At 43.3% G+C, this 19,878-nt stretch overlaps 2 protein-coding genes across 4 annotated transcripts in view; both read right to left on the bottom strand.

Moving 5' to 3' along the window:
• Positions 1-4,087, bottom strand: part of EPG5 (ectopic P-granules autophagy protein 5 homolog) — a 103,629-nt gene extending 99,542 nt beyond the window's left edge. For all 3 annotated transcript variants that reach the window (XM_034995868.1, XM_034995870.1, XM_034995869.1), the window contains exon 1: positions 3,954-4,087. In XM_034995868.1, the coding sequence (XP_034851759.1) occupies positions 3,954-4,016 (63 nt within the window). In that variant the 5' untranslated portion in view covers positions 4,017-4,087. The remainder of the gene's footprint in view (positions 1-3,953) is intronic.
• A 9,861-nt stretch (positions 4,088-13,948) lies between these two features.
• Positions 13,949-19,878, bottom strand: part of PSTPIP2 (proline-serine-threonine phosphatase interacting protein 2) — a 69,026-nt gene continuing 63,096 nt past the window's right edge. The window contains exon 15 of the mRNA XM_034995867.1: positions 13,949-15,572. The gene's annotated coding sequence lies outside the window, so the exon portion shown is untranslated. The remainder of the gene's footprint in view (positions 15,573-19,878) is intronic.

The following is a 19,878-nucleotide window of genomic DNA, read 5'->3' as shown; positions in this document are numbered from 1 at the left end:
TAAAATCTTTAAAAAAGGTCTTTCCATTTCACGATCAGCTTTCTGGGCCACATCTCAGTCTATCCTTAGCAATTACCATATGCTGTTACTATTAAGGAGTTGCTAGCATTCAGAATTTAACTAATGTTTGTGTACATCCCATGACTATAAAATATACACTGCATCGGGCGCCTGGGTGGCTCAGTTGGTTAAGTGACTGCCTTCGGCTCAGGTCATGATCCTGGAGTCCCTGGATCGAGTCCTGCATCGGGCTTCCTGCTCGGCAGGGAGTCTGCTTCTCCCTCTGACCCTCCCCCCTCTCATGTGCTCTCTCTCATTCTCTCTCTCTCAAATAAATAAATAAAATCTTAAAAAAAAAAAAATATATATATATATATACACTGCATCTGTAGAATAAGTCCAAATCTAAAAATCTACTGTTCTTAACTCATAATCTACCAAGATCACCAAAGCCAGGGTCCTCTGAGGTGGGGGATAGTCTAGTAGAAGATGGTACTAAAAGAATGAAAACATTACTGGGACAATCTCTTAGGAATGAGATTAACTACAACCTAACAATGTGAGGTCATCTACCAAATGATTAACATTGAGGAATGCAGGTCAGCTGCTAGGTAAAAAAAATCCACAAGCCACTCAAACTATCTAAAGGGAACAACACATGACACTCCTCACTTCCTGAACTGAGTCCTGGAACTGCTCCATAAATAGCTGCCAAATTATACCACAGATAATAAAGATTTCATTAATGTAGAACTTTATAATTATGGCTAAACTACAGCCAGCACTAAAAATGAATCTACTGACTCTAAAAGAACAATTTTTACAATGACAAGTATGAGGGCCTTGCTGGTGTTGTGGACTTTTTCCATTTGTTTTTTTCATTCTACTCAGAGAAAATTTACTCAATTCTTCTAAGTGACAAAGCTTGGGAGTATTCTTCAATACCAGCATCTATTCCTTACTCAACTGACATGACCAAGTGCATAAAGGGCTGTGAAGGGTACTGGAAACAAACAAGTCCTTGCCTCATTGAGGACACAGCCTGAGAGAAGAGTTTTTGACAAAATAACTACAAGTGAGACAAGTGACAAAAGGGGTGCAGGGTGTTACTGCAGGAGGGAGTAATACAAGGGTCATGAGGGAAAGTTCTTCTAAGGAAGTACTGTTTTAGTAGGGACCTCATGACTGAGTAGTAGGTGAAGAGGGGCAGGAAGAGGTATCAGGGCAGAAGAAATAGCATGTGCAAAGGCCCTGAAGCAGAAAAAAAATATATATATATATATATATAAAAAACTGAGAACCAAAAGAGATGGTAGTGGTAAACCTAAGGTTGAAGAGAAAGATAGAAGCCAGGTCATTTAGGGCCCTGAGTCCATGCTAAGGACTCTGGACTCTAGCCTCAGAGTAATGGGGAACCTCTGAAAGGTTTTAAGGAGGAGAGTTATCAGTTTTGTTTTTTGTTTTGTTTTGTTTTAAAGATTTTATTTATTTAGGGGTGCCTGGGTGGCTCAGTTGTTAAGCGTCTGCCTTCGGTTCAGGTCATGATCCCAGGGTCCTGGGATCGAGCCCCGCATCAGGCTCCCTGCTCAGCGGGAAGCCTGCTTCTCCCTCTCCCACTCCCCCTGCTTGTGTTCCCTCTCACTGTGTCTCTCTCTGTCAAATAAATAAAACCTTTAAAAAAAATAAAATAAAAATAAATCAATCGGCTTTAGTTTACAGAATGGGCAGCAAGAATGAATTTGGAAAGGCCAGTTTAGCAGAAATTCAAAAACTCTTCCTTGGAGGATGGTGGTGGTAGGATGGAGAAAAACGAGCAGAGTTAAGAGAATATTTAGGAACCACAACTGGCAAGACTTAGTGACTGATTAGATTTGGAGAGTGAGGAAAAAGTATGTGTCCAGGATTTCTGGTTTGACCAAATACCTCTGGAATGAAGGCCTCTTCAAATAAATTAACATAGGGGCGCCTGGGTGGCTCAGTCGTTAAGCGTCTGCCTTCAGCTCAGGTCATGATCCCAGGGTCCTGGAATCGAGCCCCGCATCAGGCTCCCTGCTCAGCGGGAAGCCTGCTTCTCCCTCTCCCACTCCCCCTGCTTGTGTTCCCTCTCTCGCTGTGTCTCTCTCTGTCAAATAAATAAATAAAATCTTCTTAAAAATTAATTAATTAATTAACATATGTCTGTGAAAGAAAATTGCCTGAAATGTGTCAATAAAATGAGCAACTGGTTTTTCTTGACAGATTAAAAGCTTAAGGTTTTTATTTCAGAAATCCTGTTGCAAACAAAATAACCTGACACAGAATCCTCTTAACTGTTTTTAAGTATTTATAGACAGAGGGGCGCCTGGGTGGCTCAGTCGTTAAGCGTCTGCCTTCAGCTCAGGTCATGATCCCAGGGTGCTGGGATTGAGCCCCACATCGGGCTCCCTGCTCAGCAGGAAGCCTGCTTCTCCTTCTCCCACTCCCCCTGCTTGTGTTCCTGCTCTCGCTATCTCTCACTCTCTGTCAAATAAATAAATAAAATCTTTTAAAAAAGTATTTATAGACAGACATATAGATATATGAATTATTTATTAAGCTACTGGATTGAGATTTTTGGCTTTACCTTGAGTTGTCAAACTGCACGACTTTGGGCCTACCATTTAACTTCTCTAGGCTTTAGTTTCATCATTCGTTTGGGGAAAAAAAAAAAAAAAGCCCTACAGAGTAAGATTTAACATTCTGCCCTCTACATGACTGATGTTTACATGTTATGCACTACCATATTCTAGGTTCAGGGACCTTATGCATGGTTCACCAAGGGCTTTTTTTAATTCCTCCTCCATCTAGCTAGTTCTTTTACCAGCCCAATACAATGAAAAATTATTTCTCTTAAATATGCTTCTTAAATTAGATAGCAAAATGGCTTTCACCCCAAAGAGTAACTCCTCACAGGCCTGGGTACGCCGGTGTGCATAACTCCATTACAGCCTTTTTAAAATGCACAATGAAACAGCATCAATCATTTATGGCTTATTAAATACAGTATCTTTGAACACCTGTCTCCTGCCAAAACTTTGTTCCCATGAGAAAATCAGATTTGGGTACCATTTTTAAGGTACACTTGCTCTGCAATATCACCCACTTGTCGGAAAGGAAATTTCCAGTAATTGTAATACTACCCTCATTATTTCCTTAATATAAATTCAGTTCCAGGTAAGCCAGAATAATCTAGGTCCAGTCATCCAGGGGCAGCATTTAACCTGTTCACTGTAAAATAAATGTCATTTCATGAAATATATAGGAGAAAAATTAAAACCCAAGCTGCGCCTGAAACAAAACAAACCAACAAAAGTAACCCAGAAAATTCAAATCCATCTCTACTGTGTGAGTCCTGCCCTGGTTTAATTTCTGGACATTCGTCCCCCATCATAAACGACCAGGATAATGAGAAATAAACAGCAGCAGCACCACTATCACCTTGAATTTCAAAAGTGAAAAGGTACATCGCTACAATCTATCTGTCGCTATCCATAAAGCTCTGCCAGAGGGTCCATGCTACGCGTGGAGGACAGGTTCCTTCCCTCTTTGTGCATGAGAGGCCTGAAAATGTTCCCAGGTGTAAAGGACAAAAGAGACAACGATGAAGCTGGGGACTGAAAAGGTGCTCCACGGCAGGAACCCAGACCCAGATGGGGAAAAGTCAAGAAGAAAGCAGAAAAGAAAGAGCCCACTGAGATCAGAGGAGGAAAAGGAAAATAGGGCTCCTGACCAAATCTGCTAGGGGAACGTGGAGATGGAATAGATGAACGGGACTGGCGTCAGTGGGTGGTGGGATCAAATACTGGGAGGTGCGGGCAGAGACCGCGGAGGGCTCAGGAAATGGGTAGCCCTGGGGGAGAGGGAGGCCCAAGAGAGGAAAAAGGAGACAGGGCGCATCCGCCACGGTCTCGGCAGGGTGGCGGGGAGATCCTCACCTTGGTTTTAGTCCGGCTGGCCTTGGCCTTGGCCCGGCGCGGGGGCCTCACCGCCTCGGCCATAGACCCTGCGGTAGCGCCGTCGCCGTTTGTTTTTGTCAAAACCCTGCGCTTCCCACAGCCTGTCCAGTTCCGGCCTCCGGACTTATCACGTGACCGGGCCTCCACCACTCCCGGAGAAGGGGCGGCAGCACAGGGACGCTACGGGCCGCGACGTAGGACAAACCACTCCAGGAAGCACGTTTTCCCCGAAGGATGGTGGCTCCGCCCCCTTCCCTCAGGCCCCACCCCTGGCGCGGTGCTTTGCACCTCCAGGTGTACCCCGTACGCGCGGGTTCGGTCGGTTGTGTGGAGCCCTGGGGCTGACTGTCCGTGTTGAGAGTGCGTCTGTCTCTCCGGCCTGCACTCGGTGTGGAGCCCGGGTGCGCTGGCATACCTCACCCCCGCCGGCTTAAAGGAGTCCGGGGAGGTATGTTTATTTATCAATCTTCTTTTGACCTGTAGTTAAGTAGATCCCCCAGTCAGCCTCAATCTCTGCTTTGCGCCCGTGATGTGCCCTTGAGATTTCCACCTCGGTTCCCTCTTTTGTAAAGGGGAACGATGATATTTGATGAAGATGAAATGTGCTAATGGTGAAAGGTACTTGTGGAGCGACAGGCATGTCAGTAAATGGAAGTTATCATTACTATACACATTGCTAGGCAGGAAATAAGACACCTGACCCGAGAAGGGCAGAGAAGAAATAAGACACATAAAAGTTTTCTTATAGATTTTCCGTACCTTGCTTCATTTTTAAAATTCCAGATGTTAAAAACCTGGCCCCTTCTCCCTTCCCCAGCTGTTCAATTTCTTTTTTCCAAAGCACTTAGTGCCTCTTAAAATACTATATAATTTGCTTTTATGTTTGTGTCTGTCAGCTCCTCCAGAATGTAAGCTCTTAAAGGGCAAGGGTTCTTTGTTTTGTTCCCTGTTGTATCCCCAGGGCCTCCACAACACGGGCCAGCCTAGAGTAGATGCTCAATAAATATTTGATGAATGGAACAAATGAATGTGAGTTGTTTTGTCTGGTGGTGGGGTAAGATAGTTGAGATGGCTTCTATGGGAGGAAAATAAGACTATCCACCCACTGGTGGCATATCCTAGAATGAAAAATCCAGGAATATGACATGAGAAATGGGAAGCACTTAAGAGATACACACTGCATAGTGACTTGTTTATGAGCTATTTGATCATATACAGTTTCACATATTTTGAAATCCTCAACAACAAAAATGTTATCAAGCCACTCAGAACGCACATGCACTTTGTATACCTGTGTGTGTGTTTGTGTGTTTATTTATTTATGTGTAATGGGCGAGACTTAGCAAATATGAACAAAATCTTTTTACCACCTTTACTACCCATTAATTTTGCTGGTGTTTCTTCAGGTCTGGAATACCCTTTCTGGTTTAGACCAATTCAATTCCTTTTTGGCCTTCGAAGTTCTCTATGTGTTAGTCACTACTTAGCAAAACAGAACTGACCCTACCTTCACTTTCTATGGTTCACAATTTAGTTGGGAAGCAGACACAATGCATAGGTAAATTGCGATAAATATATCACAGCCAGGCCACCTGGGTGGCTCAGTCGTTAAGCATCCTCAGGTCATGATCCCAGAGTCGTGGGATCGAGCCCTGCATCCGGCTCCCTGCTCAGCGGAAAGCCTGCTTCTCCCTCTCCCATTCCCCCTGCATGTGTTACCTCTCTCGCTGTGTCTCTCTCTGTCAAATGAATAAATATCACAGCCTAAAGGGAAAAGCGGCATACTTTACATTTATAAACTGAATTTTGTAAGAAAATTTTGCAAAAAAAAAAATATATATATATATATGAACTGAATTTATTAGACCTTAGTACTGTAAGTAGTTAGTTTTGCTAGTCAGTTCAGGCAATAGAAGAAATTAATCTCTATTAAACTTAATACTGTAGTTTTAAATGCTTGAGGGAATTTAAATCACAATGGGACCGATTGTTTAACAAAATTTGGTCTACTGAATTTGAATGACCAAATGTTAAAGTTCCCTCTTGAAAGTGATTATTAAAATTCATTAGATTTATAAATAGAATGTTGAGATGAAATAATAGAATGTTGAGATTTATAAAGATAAAGACTTAAGAAAAACTAAATTAAAAAAAGAAAAAGAAAAACTAAATTTTACAATGTATATGACTAATAAATTGAACATTAATTTTGAAATAATTTAAAAGGTCAATTTCAAAAAACAAAATAACGATAAATGTACATAAACGCTACCTGCAGACACCCTAAAAAATGTACATTGACGGCAAGCATGGTTAATCACTTACCTAATTTAACAGTGAAGGGTTTGCTACTAAGATTCTTGGGCAGTAATCACCATTTCCTAAGCTCTTACTATCAGTCAGGAACTGTTCTGAGTACTTTTCACATAACTCATTTGATTCTCATAACAATCCTGCAAAGTCAGTTGTTTTATTGTTCTCATCTTATAGACAGGGACTAAGGCTTAGAGAAGTTAAATTATTTGCCTACGGTCACTCTAGCGAGCTAGCCTGAGCTAGTAAATGGGGGAGCTGGGATTTGAACCAATGCAATTGTACAGTATAAATAAATAGACTTTTTTTTAAAGATTCTATTTATTTATTTGACAGAGAGAGAGAGAGCACAGGCTGGGGGAGCGGCAGGCCGAGGAGAGGGAGAAGCAGACTCCCTGCTGAGCAGGGACCCGCCCCCCATGTGGGGCTCGATCCCAGGACTCTGGGATCGTGACCTGAGCTGAAGGCAGACGCTTAACTGACTGAGCCACGCAGGCGCCCCTAAATAGACTTTTAAGATAGGTAGCTAGGCTTACTCTCTCCGTATTTGTGATACTCTAAACTTACACATTGGAGCTGAGATGAATATCAGAAATATTTCATTTAAAAGATACTGGGTTAGGGGCGCCTGGGTGGCTCAGTCGTTAAGCATCTGCCTTCAGCTCAGGTCATGATCCCAGGGTCCTGGGATCGAGCCCCGCATCGGGCTCCCTGCTCTGCGGGAAGCTTGCTTCTCCCTCTCCCACTCCCCCTGCTAGTGTTCCCTCTCTCGCTGTGTCTCTCTGTCAGAGAAATAATAAAATCTTAAAAAAAAAAAAAAGATACTGGGTTATTCAGAATAGTCACAGCATTGACTGTTGGGTATTGGTTTTATATATTTTTTCTTTCCTTCAAAAAATTCTATAATAGTTTTAAATTTTAATATTTTTAAATGTATCTGCAAGCAACATAAAGTACAACATAGAAAAACATGTAATAGAAAGTTAACCCTCCTCTCCCTAGAGTTAACCATTATTAACAGTTCAGTATGCATCCTTTCAGACATTCTACCCATGTACAAATATCACATTCTTAAATACTCAATGTCCATGTATATATTGTCTGTAACCTTTTAATTAATAAATTCTGGAGATATTTCCTTGTAAGGAAAATGGCTCTATTTCATTTTTCCCTTAATTAATTAAATATTCCCTAACTTTATTTAAACACACTTCTGATGGCCATTAAATTGTTTCTGATTTTTCACTATTAAAAGCAATGCTTAGGGGCTGGCTCAGTCGGTAGAGGATGCAATTCTTGATCTTGGGGTTGCAAGTTTGAGCCCCACGTTGGGTATAGAGATTACTTAAAAAAAAAATCTTAAAAAAAAAAAATGCTTACAAATGACCATACTTGTACATTTTTTGTGCATGTGTACTTCTATAAGATAGATGCCTAGCTGTAAAATTGCTGATCAAAGAGACATTCTCAATTTTAATTTTAATAAGTATTTACCGAATTTCCTTCCAATGGGTTATATTCATTTTCATTGCACCTTTCAGAATTTAAAATAATTTTGGGGGCATCTGGGTGGCTCAATCAGTTAAACATCTGCCCTCAGCTCAGGTCATGATCCCAGGGTCCTGGGACAGAGCCCCACATCAGGCTCCCTGCTCAGCAGGCTCTCTGCTTCTCCCTCTCCCTCTGCCTGCCCCTCCTACTGCTTGTTCTCTCTCCCTCTCTCTCTCTGCCAAATAAATAAAATCTTAAAAAAAAAATTTTTTAATGAAATATTTTCAATCTCATGAGAAAAATCCCAATTTAAAACAATTACCAGGCATTCATAAAAGGAGTATAATTCACATACTATATTACAGTATTCCAAAATTTCATATGAGCCTGATTCCTAAGGCAGCCAGCATCTGGAACAGTATTTGCCATAACGGGTTCAATGAAAGCTGCTGCACTCAGGAAGGAGCGCTGGGTAAACCTTTCTTAAACTCCCCTATGAAATTAGATTCCAGAGGCTCTGTTGCCATCTGGTGGTAATTTCCCCCCTGATGACACCTCCTCTGACATGATTTCCGAGAAGTCCTTCATTCTACAGTTAATTACTTCCTCAGTCTGTATGAGGCATTAATTATTTCATCATCTGTGATTACTAAACATATTTTTTTTTAAATTATGAGGAAATCACATTATTTCTAAATTTTTTTCAGTTTCTTGAGACAATTAGCTGGAAGTGCAAGTACCAAAAATATCCTCCTGCCTACATTTTTTTGAAGACTCTTACATAGACGGGAGCTCTTCTATTAACAGACTTTTGCATCCACAGTAAGCAAAACATATAAAACTTATCTTTTTTCTATTATTTCCCCTCTCGTAATCTTCCCCACTTAAAAAAAAAAAAAGTTAAATGAGTCATAGAAATGGTGAGTTATTTGTACCCCCCAAAGCATCAGATACCTGCTGGTGTCCCACTCATATCTCCTTGGCATTTATGATTTCTGAATATGCAGATCCAAACTCCAATTGTCACATCTTTGCCTCAGAGCTCCCTTTGGCCACGTGTATGCAGGTGCCAGGGAAAAACTGCATCCCCCTAAACTGAAAGCAGCCCTCAACCACTGACAGATGGGGACTGACATATAAATACCATTATGGGTTGAACTGTATCCCTCAAAATGCATATATTGAAGTCCTAACTCGCAGTACTTGAGAATGTGACCTTATTTGGAGATAGGATCTTTAGAGAGATAATCAAGTTAAAATGAGGTCATAAGGGTGCGCCCTAATCCAATATGACCTGTATCCTTATACAAAGGTGGAATTTGGACCAGAAATATGCAGAGAGGTAAGACAACCATCCACTAGGCGAGGACAGAAGCCTAGAACAGCTCCTTCCTACACAGCCCTTAGAAGAAACCAACTCTGCTGACACTGTGACTTTGGACTTCTAAACTCCCCAACTGAGAAAACACATTTCTGTTGTTTAAGCCAATCAGTGTGTGGTGCTTTCTTATAGCAGCTTTAGCAAACTAATACACACACCCTGCTCCCTCACACCTGGCCTGGACTAACACTGTGATCTGTGTTCTGTGCTGTTTCCCAGAGTCCCCCGTGGGATTCAGCTCCAATTACCCACAGTGGCAACTTCCTTGATAACACAGTCTTTACTCACTTCCTTCTCTTCCCTTTTTCAGTTCCCATTTCACTGCTAGGTCCACTTCCGAAATGAACTACTTGATCTCGAACTCTCAAACTCTTGAACTCCTGGTCTCCAGGCCTCCTTGAGGAACCCAGACAAGACTGTATCAGAAACGGTACTCAGATGTCAGGATGGCATTCTGGAATCAGACCCCTTCCCAGCCAGATGGTCACAAGATCTCACTGCTTACGGAAGTGGAGTGAGGGGTGATGACCACCGACCTGAAGCATCACAATTATTGGAGGCCTCATCTATGGGGACTCAGGGCAGGATTCAGGGGGACAGTCTTATACAACATTCCTGACATTTGAGAGATGTGGGGTGAAATGTAGCTATAAGGACCATAGAGTGGGTTGTTGTCGAAGGCTGTCAGTGTACCAAAGAGAATTACAAGCTCAGGCCACTAGGACTAACAAGAAAGCCAGAAAGCCTCTATGGTAACATGGACAGAAATGCATTTTATAGAAGTTACAAAGGAAACAGGAACATGAAATAATGTTACTCTAAACTAGCTTGTCCTCATTTAGACCCCCCTGAGTCAGGTCCAGGGGGCATTCTGGAACACATGGTACATTCTGGAACAGGTGAGGGCAAATGCAGAAGGCCAGGACATCACACAAACGCAGACATCTCCACCAGCTTCCTCTGTCGCGTCCATGCTTCTCCTTCCAGCTCATACCTGCAGCCTCAGAGGAGGTGTCCTTCAACCCGGTGCGTGGAGAAGAGCAAAAACACTCATGCCTGGTTCAAGAATAAATCATCTCTGTATGTTAATTGTTGTTCATCTCTATGTGGACTGCTGCCACACGACAGCCCCACCCAGGATGAAGAGAAGTGCTCCCCGTGGCAGCGCATCAAGTAACCCAGCTGGTCATCACGTGGTGCGAAAGGAGAGGAGCCCCAGGTAAGCACAGACACAGACTGCTGGGCAATGGTGCACGACTTGACTGATGGATCAGGGAATGGGATCAGAAGACTGAAAACAAAAGAATGGGCAACAAAATGTGAAATCTGTGTGTCTTACACCAGCACCCACAGAAACTACTCATCAAAGGAGGTGCAGAGCAACCAGGTAGGTAGGATGACTCATCCAGGGACGTCCAGCCAGCCTCTGTCCTTGGCCATGCCAGTGCTCCCTCAGTGGACTCATGAGCAGAGTAGCTGTGGTAGCAGGGATGAAGACTTTTACACCAGGCCCACCTTAGTGGCTACTGCTAAATGTCTGACCATTTAGCCCCTGAAGCTGAAGGTGAGCCCTAATTATGTTATCATCCCCTCAAGGAGACCAACCAGCCACTTGGTGGCAATGTGATTCCATTGAACTCCTTCCACTCTAGAAGGAGCAGAGATTCACCTCTACTGGGACTGATTCCAAGCATAGATTCTCCTTTCCTACTGGCAGTGTCTTGGCCAACAGTGCTATCCAAAGGCTCAAAGAGTATCTCATGTATCATTATGAAATTCCACATAACATCACCTTAGACCAGTGTTTGCCAAATTGCTTTTCATTACCCTTCATTAGACACTTTTTGCTAATTGCCACTCCCATGAAATTTTAATAGCACAGATATACTGTATCCCTGTATATGCACCATATGTGTATCTGTGCTTTAAACATACGAAGACTAAAATTAGTTTTTCCCATCAAGAACCAATTTTCACCCCTTGTGAGTAATACTGCCCCCACTGAGAATGCATACCTTACACCAAGAGCTTCACTTTATAGTGAAGTTGGTGCAACAACAGGGAAATGCCCATGGGCTCCACTTTGTCTGCTACATGCCACGTCACCTAGAAGCTGCTGTCCTGATAGAATGTTGGAATGGCCTTGTAAAGGTGTGGCAGCTTGAGAATACATTGCAGGGATTGGGGTGCTGGTCTTAATGATGAGGTCTTATATGGTGCTTATATAGCCATAATATGGTACTGGATGTTGACTCCAATAGATAGAAAACACAGGTCTGGGAGCAAAGGGATGAGAGTGGCCTCTGCCACCAGAGATTACACTGACCCACATGGGAAACTGGTGCTTCCCATCTCTTCAACTTTAGGCTCTGCAGCACTAGAGCATCTCGCTCTACGTGGTTGCCAGGAGATGCATCAACCGTGGGGCATAGAAAGGGTTCCACTGGGGCGCCTGGGTGGCTCAGTCAGTTAAGCATCTGCCTTCAGCTCAGGTCATGATCCCGGGGTCCTGGGGTTGAGCCCATGTCAGGCTCCTTGCTCAGTGGGGAGTCTGCTTTTCCCTCTCCCTCTGACCCTCCCCCCACTCATGCTCTCTCTTCCTCATTCTCTCTCTCAAGTAAATAAATAATCTTGGGGCACCTGGGTGGCTCAGTTGGTTAAGCGACTGCCTTCAGCTCAGGTCACGATACTGGAGTCCCGGGATCGAGTCCCACATCCGGCTCCCTGCTCAGCAGGGAGTCTGCTTCTCCCTCTGACCCTCCCCCCTCTCATGCTCTCTCTTCCTCATTCTCTCTCTCAAGTAAATAAATAAAATCTTTAAATAAATAAATAAATCTTGAAAGAAAGAAAGAGAAAGAAAAGGAGGGAAAGAAGGAAGGAAGAAAGAAAAAGAAAGAAAAAAGAAAGAAAGAGAAAGAAAGAAAAGAAAGGAAAGAAAGAAAGAAAGTTCATTCTACTAAAACTGTGGCTGATGCCTAGTCATGCCAGTAGATGAGCAAGAAAAGAAAGGAGTAACTGTCCCAGCAGGAGTACATGATTATCATGAGGAAAGTGGGACAGGGAGGAATATATCCGGAACACAGGAGTTTCACTGGGATGCCTCTGGGGGTTGCCATGCCTGGTGAAAAATTATCAGTTGGCAATTTCAGCAAACAGGGTCTGACAAGAGCCTGATAACTAGGGGCTGAGACCCCTTAGGGATGAGGGTTGGGGTCACCCCACCAGTCATGCAACCTAGACAAGCAGTAGATTTGCCAAGGGGGAAGGGAATCTAGAATGTGTGGTATTAATTTGCTAGGGCTGCCATATCAAAATACCACAAACTGGATGGCATAAACTATAGAAATTCATTTTCTTGCAGTTCCGGAAGCTGGCAGTCCAAGATTAAGGTGCTGGTTGGTTTCCTCTGAGGCCTCTCTCCGGGCTTGCAGATGGCTATCTTCTGGTTGTTTTTCAAAGGTCATTCCTTTGTGCACACTCACCCCTGGTGTCTCTTTCTCTTCTTAGAAGGATGCCAATCAGAATGGATTAGTGCCCCACCCCAGGGACCTCATTTCAACTTAATCACCTCTTTCAAGGCCCTATCTCCAAACACAGTCACATTCTGAGGTGTGGAGGATTGGGACCTCAACATATAAATTTGGAGGGGGCTGTGAGCAGAATATGATTCACTCCATAACAGGCTGGTGGAGGAAGGAGATGATGAATAGCAGTTATAGACTCAGGACCATCTATAGCAAGGGACTATAGCTTGTCCTACTAAACCTCCTGGTGTGCGTATGCGTGTGCGTGTGTGTGTGTGTGTGTGCGTGTTGGAAACCAGAACTAGAAGAAGTGATGGCAGGCAGGGTGGAGTAAAATTCATGCGGGCACAGATGGATCTGAGCCCCGCAGGGGTCAGCCACTGTCAGGGCACCATCCACATTCCTTCTGCACTTACCGTTCCCTTACAGGGCAGCCCAAATTCCGACTGCCAGGAACTGCCCCTCCCAAGGACTCTCTCGGCAATCTGGATCCCACTCTGCTTGGCACTTCTGCGTTTCGGGCAGGTCAGAGATGCCAGGGAAGTCATCTTTCCTGGGGGTGGCCCTCAACCAGTGAGTGCAGGGAGCTGGGGAAGGAATATCACCGCTCCTCTCCACTGGTGAGTCGGCTTGAGGTGTGTGTCCCACACGGTTCCCCAGGAGTCCCCAGACTGAAGCTCCAGTGTCCGCAGTGCTGACTGGCTCAATAATGCAGGCCTTTTTGTTTTCCTTCCCTTCCCTCCTACCTTCCATCTCCTTTACCTTCCCACTCCGATACGGGTGCTTTCTGGGATCACCCCCCCAGAAAAAAAGACCTGCACTCAAATTCTTACCTCAGGGTCGGCTTCCGGCGGAATTCAAATTAAGATACCCATGGTCTTCAGGGTAGCTCATATTTACTAAACTTAACGTGTATGCTTATTTGACTGGCTTTGCTCCCTTTGCGCTCCTGGTTTCTCTCTCAGACTGGTTGCTTCTCCAGGTGCGCTCTCTCCTAGCCACTAATTCTTTCATACTTACTACAGTGTGTCAGGTGCTGGGGACACAGCAAGAAAAACTGACGGAGAGGGACCTGCTGTCATGAAGGTTACTGTCCAGAAGGGAAGCCAGACTTTAAACAATTAATTTCAAGAGCGAATCATGTCCTATCAAGGGCAATCTGGGAGAGAAAAAGGACACAGCAGTGGGATCCAATCTTGTCTGGAGGCGGGGACGGTGCCTCCCCAAGGAAGTGACTTTGCTGGAAGGATCACAAAAATGCAAAATAAATCGCAAATCACCAGGAACCTTTATTTTACTTCATATCAAACTGAAAACGCCATAAAATTAAAATATTTTCAATTCATAAAACTTTTATATCAATGACACTGACCAATAGAAAAGTGAAATCCCTGAGGAATTGCCAACAATAAATAAAATACTTAAAAACAGAACGTTCTGAGTTCGAAGGAAAATTTCCTGAGCCTGCCCAATTTGGGGAAGTCAATGGCCCTTTGCAAACTTAAGTTTGTCAAAAGGATATCCCATTGATGCAAGTTTCCTGTCATGAGAAGAAGCTGCCACTTTCAATAACACCTTACATTAAATGGGGGGAAATAATCTTGTTTCAATCAATTTATGCATAGTTCTGAGAAATCTATTACACGGGCAGGAGAAGAAAATATGTGCTCTTTGTGCCAACAGACTTTTACAACATACCAAATAAGTACCAGTGCTAGTTTTAATTTGTTATTAACTACAATGTGTTGTTTTCTTGTGGAGTGTGGATATTATACAAAAGGGATGTAGTCTCCCTACTGTTTGTGGGTAAAAAAAAGAAAGACTCAAATACCTGTGAAAGGGTAAGATTAACACTTTTAAAAATTCCAGAATCTAGCAAGGGAAAGATTCTCTGTGAAGAAGACCCAGGATGGAGGACTGGCTTTGGAGCTCTAGAATTTCTTTTAGGAATGGAGTCAAAATATCTTGTTACATGGATTTTAGGATGTACTTTTTTTTCCCCCACACTTTCACAAATCAAATTCAAATGGGCTTGGCCATTAACTGTCACAAGTTAACGGTCAAGTCCCCCACCTAACTTTCTCAGTGGTATATAAAATAATGGCATGCTTTACAAACACCTTCTTAGACTAAATTAAATATGGTGCTCTGTACTTCAGCACACACAGTGAGTCATATAAAAATAAATCTGACATTTAAACCCTGGTAATTTTCCCAACTGAAAGGACACTGGCAAAAACATTTGGTGACTGAAATTTCAACACGAGCACCATAGCCTCAGGAAGGATTAGGACGAATGGTGATGTGGGATGAGCTTACACTCTGGTTTTGGTTCTGTCCCTAATCAGTAAGGAAATGGATTTCACACTTCTGGGCCTCATTTCCTCATCTGTAAAATGAGAAAGTATGATCAGATGCCCTCTCAGTCCTCCAGCCAAAAAGGAAGGGGATTTATAATTCTGCACCACTGAGGGCGCGTCCTGCTGTGGAACATTCCACAGCCACGCTGCCCCCAAAGCCAAAGACGCGCCTACAGGCTGATGGCGTGGACCCCTCTGCAGCCACCTCTCCCCCCACAAGAAGAGTCAAGGCTCCAAATCCAGAGATTTTCCGGAATCAAGGAGATAACACAATTCATTCACAATGTTGGTAACTGAGAGGAAAAGGGTAATTCTTCAGTCTGGGGCAATGTGTAAGCTTCTTTTAAAAATTTCAGAACTTCCCTAACCTCAGTTGATCTAAATGTCTACCATCAATATAAAATACCAGAACATGACAGCAAGGTCTCACTTCAAAGTTTCATGACTGACATAGCTTGGCTAGAGATGCTCCTGCTCTGAGTGCTTCCTCCCATGCCATCGAAGCACCAGCCGGGAAGGGAGTTGTGTTCTGAAAGAAAATAACAAAGAAATTTCATTAGAATGAACCACTGACCTCAGCTCCTCACTCCTACCTTGATACATTATCTACAAAGAATAAGTATGCTTGGCCAAAGAAAGCAAATGGTGAGGAATAAGTATTAAAAGTGATGAAAAATGGGGGTGCCTGGGTGGCTCAGTTGGTTAGGCATCGACTCTTTTTTTTTTTTAAGATTTTATTTAAAAGACAGAGGGACACACAGCAAGAGAGGGAAAACAAGCAAGGGGAGTGGGAGAGGGAGAAGCAGGCTCCCTGCTGAGCATGGAGCCCAATGCAGGGCTCAATCCCAGGACCCTGGGATCATGACCCGAGCCAAAGGCAGACGCTTAACTAACTGAGCCACCTAGGCGCCCCCAAGCATCTGACTCTTGATTTTGGCTCAGGTCATGATCTCAGGGTCCTGGGATCGAGCCTGGTATTGGGCTCCCCACTCAGCAGGCAGTCTGCTGGAGATGCTCTCTCTCTCCCACTGCTCCTCTCCCCACCCCACCCCCAGAGCTCACATGCACACACACACACACACACTCTCTCTCTCTCTCTGTCAAATAAATAAATAAAATATTTTTTAAAATTTGTATTTATTACAGAGAGAGAGCAAGCACGGGGAGTGTCAGGCAGAGGGAGAGGGAGAAGCAGGCTCCCTGCTGAGCCAGGAGCCTGATGCGGGGCTCAATCCCAGGTGCGGGGCTCGATCCCAGGACCCTGGGATCATGACCTGAGCCAAAGGCAGACACTTAACCGACTGAGCCACCCAGGCGCCCCCTCAAAGAAATACATTTTTCAAAAAGTGATGAAAAATGGATTGTGATGACAACAGCATTGCCTTCTGGTAAACAATACACGCATTTATATTTTCTGATACACAAAAGTTATAATCTGTCTTTACCTAAACATGTTAGAAGCAAAAACAGGCAGAGCAGCTAATACCAACGACACCACACAAACCACAAATTCCTACACCTTCCTACTTCGTTTCCAAAGGCTCAAACTCTTTTAAGTGTTGTGAGAAGTTGCTTAGCTAAGTTATTAACTAAGACAGACTTCCTTCTGTAAAATTCTCTTCAGCTCTGTCAATAATACCCATATATGCTGAGCCCCTGTCCGTTGAGCTGGAGCACAACACGGAACCCGAGGGGGTGACAGAGCTCATGTGTGTTGGTGTTCGCATCATGCATCCGTGAACAGCAGGTTCTACAGCTCTGAGGGACTAGAGCTGCCAGATCAAAGGTTACCGTTACGCAACTAGAATACATGCTTTATGCAGATAGGTGAGCGTAGGAAAGGAAGAGGTTAAAAAAAAGCAAACGCCACCAAACTCTTGGAGCTGCATGGCTGCCTGCAGCCATCAGGTATGTGGTGTTCCAGAGGGCGGGGGTCCCAAGTCGCTGATTCCCCCGTCCCTCTCTACTGCGAATATGGGCTGTGCCTCTTTCCATGAGAAAAAGGGAACCTTATGAAATGAAGAAATGATGACCAGTTGTAAAAACTCCATTTGTTTGTAAGTCAGAAAGTTATGCATAGTCAGAGGCCAGGGTATTTTAGATCTTCAATTTCCATCATCTTTCACAGCCAAGTTGCTTAGATATTAAAGACATTTATTAAGCAACTTAAGGAGTCATATTTAAATATCAATACATACTAGCTGATTATTTCTATGTAATTAAAACAACATGGCTTCTGTCCCATCTAGCTAATGGGCTGTAAGTCACAAAGTAGGTGTTTTCAGAGGACTGAAGACAAGCAAGGTTTGATATGCTCACTGCAAGAATTTTTCAGTGCTATACTGTTGGTGGGAATGCAAGCTGGTGCAGCCACTCTGGAAAACAGCATGGAGGTTCCTCAAAGAGTTGAAAATAGAGCTACCCTACGACCCAGCAATTGCACTACTGGGTATTTACCCCAAAGATACAAATGTAGTGATCCGAAGGGGCACCTGCACCCCAAAGTTTATAGTGGCAATGCCCACAATAGCCAAACTATGGAAAGAGCCCAGATGTCCATTGACAGATGACTGGATAAAGTAGATGTGGTATATATATACAATGGAATACTACTCAGCCATAAAAAAAATTGAAATCTTGCCATTTGTAATGACATGGATGGAACTAGAGGGTATTATGCTAAGTGAAAGAAGTCAGAGAAAGACAATTATCATATGATCTCACTCACATGTGGAATTTAAGAAACAAAACAGAGGATCATAGGGGAAGAGAGGGAAAAATAAAACAAGACAAAATCAGAGAGGGAGACAAACCAGAAGAGACTCTTAATCATAGGAAACAAATGGAGGGTTGCTCGAGGGGAGGGGGATGGAGGAATGGGGTGATAGACATTAAGGAGGGCATGTGATGTAATGAGCACTGGGTGTTATATAAGACTGATGAATCACTGACCTCTACCTCTCAAACTAAGAATACATTATATGTTAGTTAATTGAATTTAAAACTTTTCAGTGCTATGAAACACTGAAGGAAAGCCACCACAGAGCACTATTAAAACCTGTTTTGTTGGTGCAGCCACTCTGGAAAACAGTAAGGAGGTTCCTCAAAAAGTTGAAAATAGAGCTACCATACAACCCAGCAATTGCACTACTGGGTATTTACCCCAAAGATACAAATGTAGGGATCTGAAGGGGCACATGCACCCCAATGTTTATCGCAGCAGTGTCCACAATAGCCAAACTATGGAAAGAGCCTAGATGTCTATCGACAGATGAATGGATAAAAAAGATGTGGTATATATACACACACAATGGAATATTATGCAACCATCAAAAAATGAAATCTTGCCATTACCAATGACGTGGATGGAACTAGAGGGTATTATGCTAAGTGAAATAAGTCAATCAGAGAAAGATAAGTATCATATGAACTTACTGATATGAAGAATTCGAGAAACAAGACAGAGGACCATAGGGGAAGGGAGGGAAAAATGAAACAAGACAAAGCCAGAGAGGGAGACAAACCGTAAGAGACTCTTAATCTCAGGAAACCAACTGAGGGTTGCTGGAGTGGAGGGAGGTTGGAGGGATGGGGTGGCTGGGTGATGGACAGTGGGGAGGGTATGTACTATGGTGAGCGCTGTGAATTGTGTAAGACTGATGAATCACAGACCTGTACCCCTGAAACAAATAATACATTATATGTTAATTAAAAAATTAGGGAGGGTATGTGCTCTGGTAAGCACTGTGAATTGTGCAAGACTGTTGAATCTCAGATCTCTACCTCTGAAACAAATAATGCAATATATGTTAAGAAAAAAAAAAAAAAGAAGGCAGCAGAAGGGGAAGAATAAAGGGGGGGAATCAGAGGGGAAGACGAACCATGAGAGACAATGGACTCTGAAAAACAAAGTGAGGGTTCTAGAGGGGAGGGGGGTGGGAAGATGGGTTAGCCTGGTGATGGGTATTGAAGAGGGCACGTTCTGCATGGAGCACTGGGTGTTATGCACAAACAATGAATCATGGAACACTACATCTAAAACTAATGATTAATGCATGGGGATTAACATAACAATAAAAAATTTTTTTTAATTAAAAAAAAAATGAAAAACCTGTTTTGTTTCCTAAGAGACAGTAGCACCAAACCAGGGAGGGTGGGAGAGAGGCTGTTCCAGTTCCTGTATCCCACCCCCACTCCTGGCACTCCCAGGAACATACTAAATCAGGAATGTGCAAGAGGATCCACTCTTCAAAAACAGTTTTTTATTAAAGAAGTAATAAAGTTTCATTGTAAACCAGTTGGAAAACATAAGTAAAGAAAAACTATTACTTGTTTGGAAATATACCTTTTCAAGCCTTTTCTTTGCTCATCCGTACATATGTTGTCATACCCCAAGATACGCCCATTTGGGTTAAAACACTCATACTTGATAGAGTTTCATACAGTACTATTTTGGCTTTGGAGGCATTCCTTCCCATTTGTGAAGACTGAGATTGACTTGGGACATGTTGCAAGCTGCAAGTGTCTGAGAACCAAAGACAGAGCACCATCTCCGCAGTAACGGTTGCCTCCACGATTCAGCTCTAGGAATCCTCGTTTGCTAGTATGGAGCAGTAATAATCTGAGATGAGTTGACCCCCATAATGCCCTCGTGTAATAGGTGAGTGTGATAGTGTTTGCCTCATTTTCACTGACTTCTTTTTTTTTTTTTAAAGATTTTATTTATTTATTTGAGAGAGACAGAGCACAAGAGGAGGGAGCGGGAGAGGGAGAAGCAGACTCCCTGCCGAGCAGGGAGCCCGATGCGGGACTCGATCCCGGGACTCCAGGATCAT

Source organism: Mirounga leonina, unplaced genomic scaffold (genome assembly GCF_011800145.1).
Source record: "Mirounga leonina isolate KUSES-001 unplaced genomic scaffold, KU_Mleo_1.0 Mir_93, whole genome shotgun sequence".
NCBI lineage: Eukaryota > Metazoa > Chordata > Mammalia > Carnivora > Phocidae > Mirounga > Mirounga leonina.
This window is presented reverse-complemented; position numbering and strand designations above follow the sequence as displayed.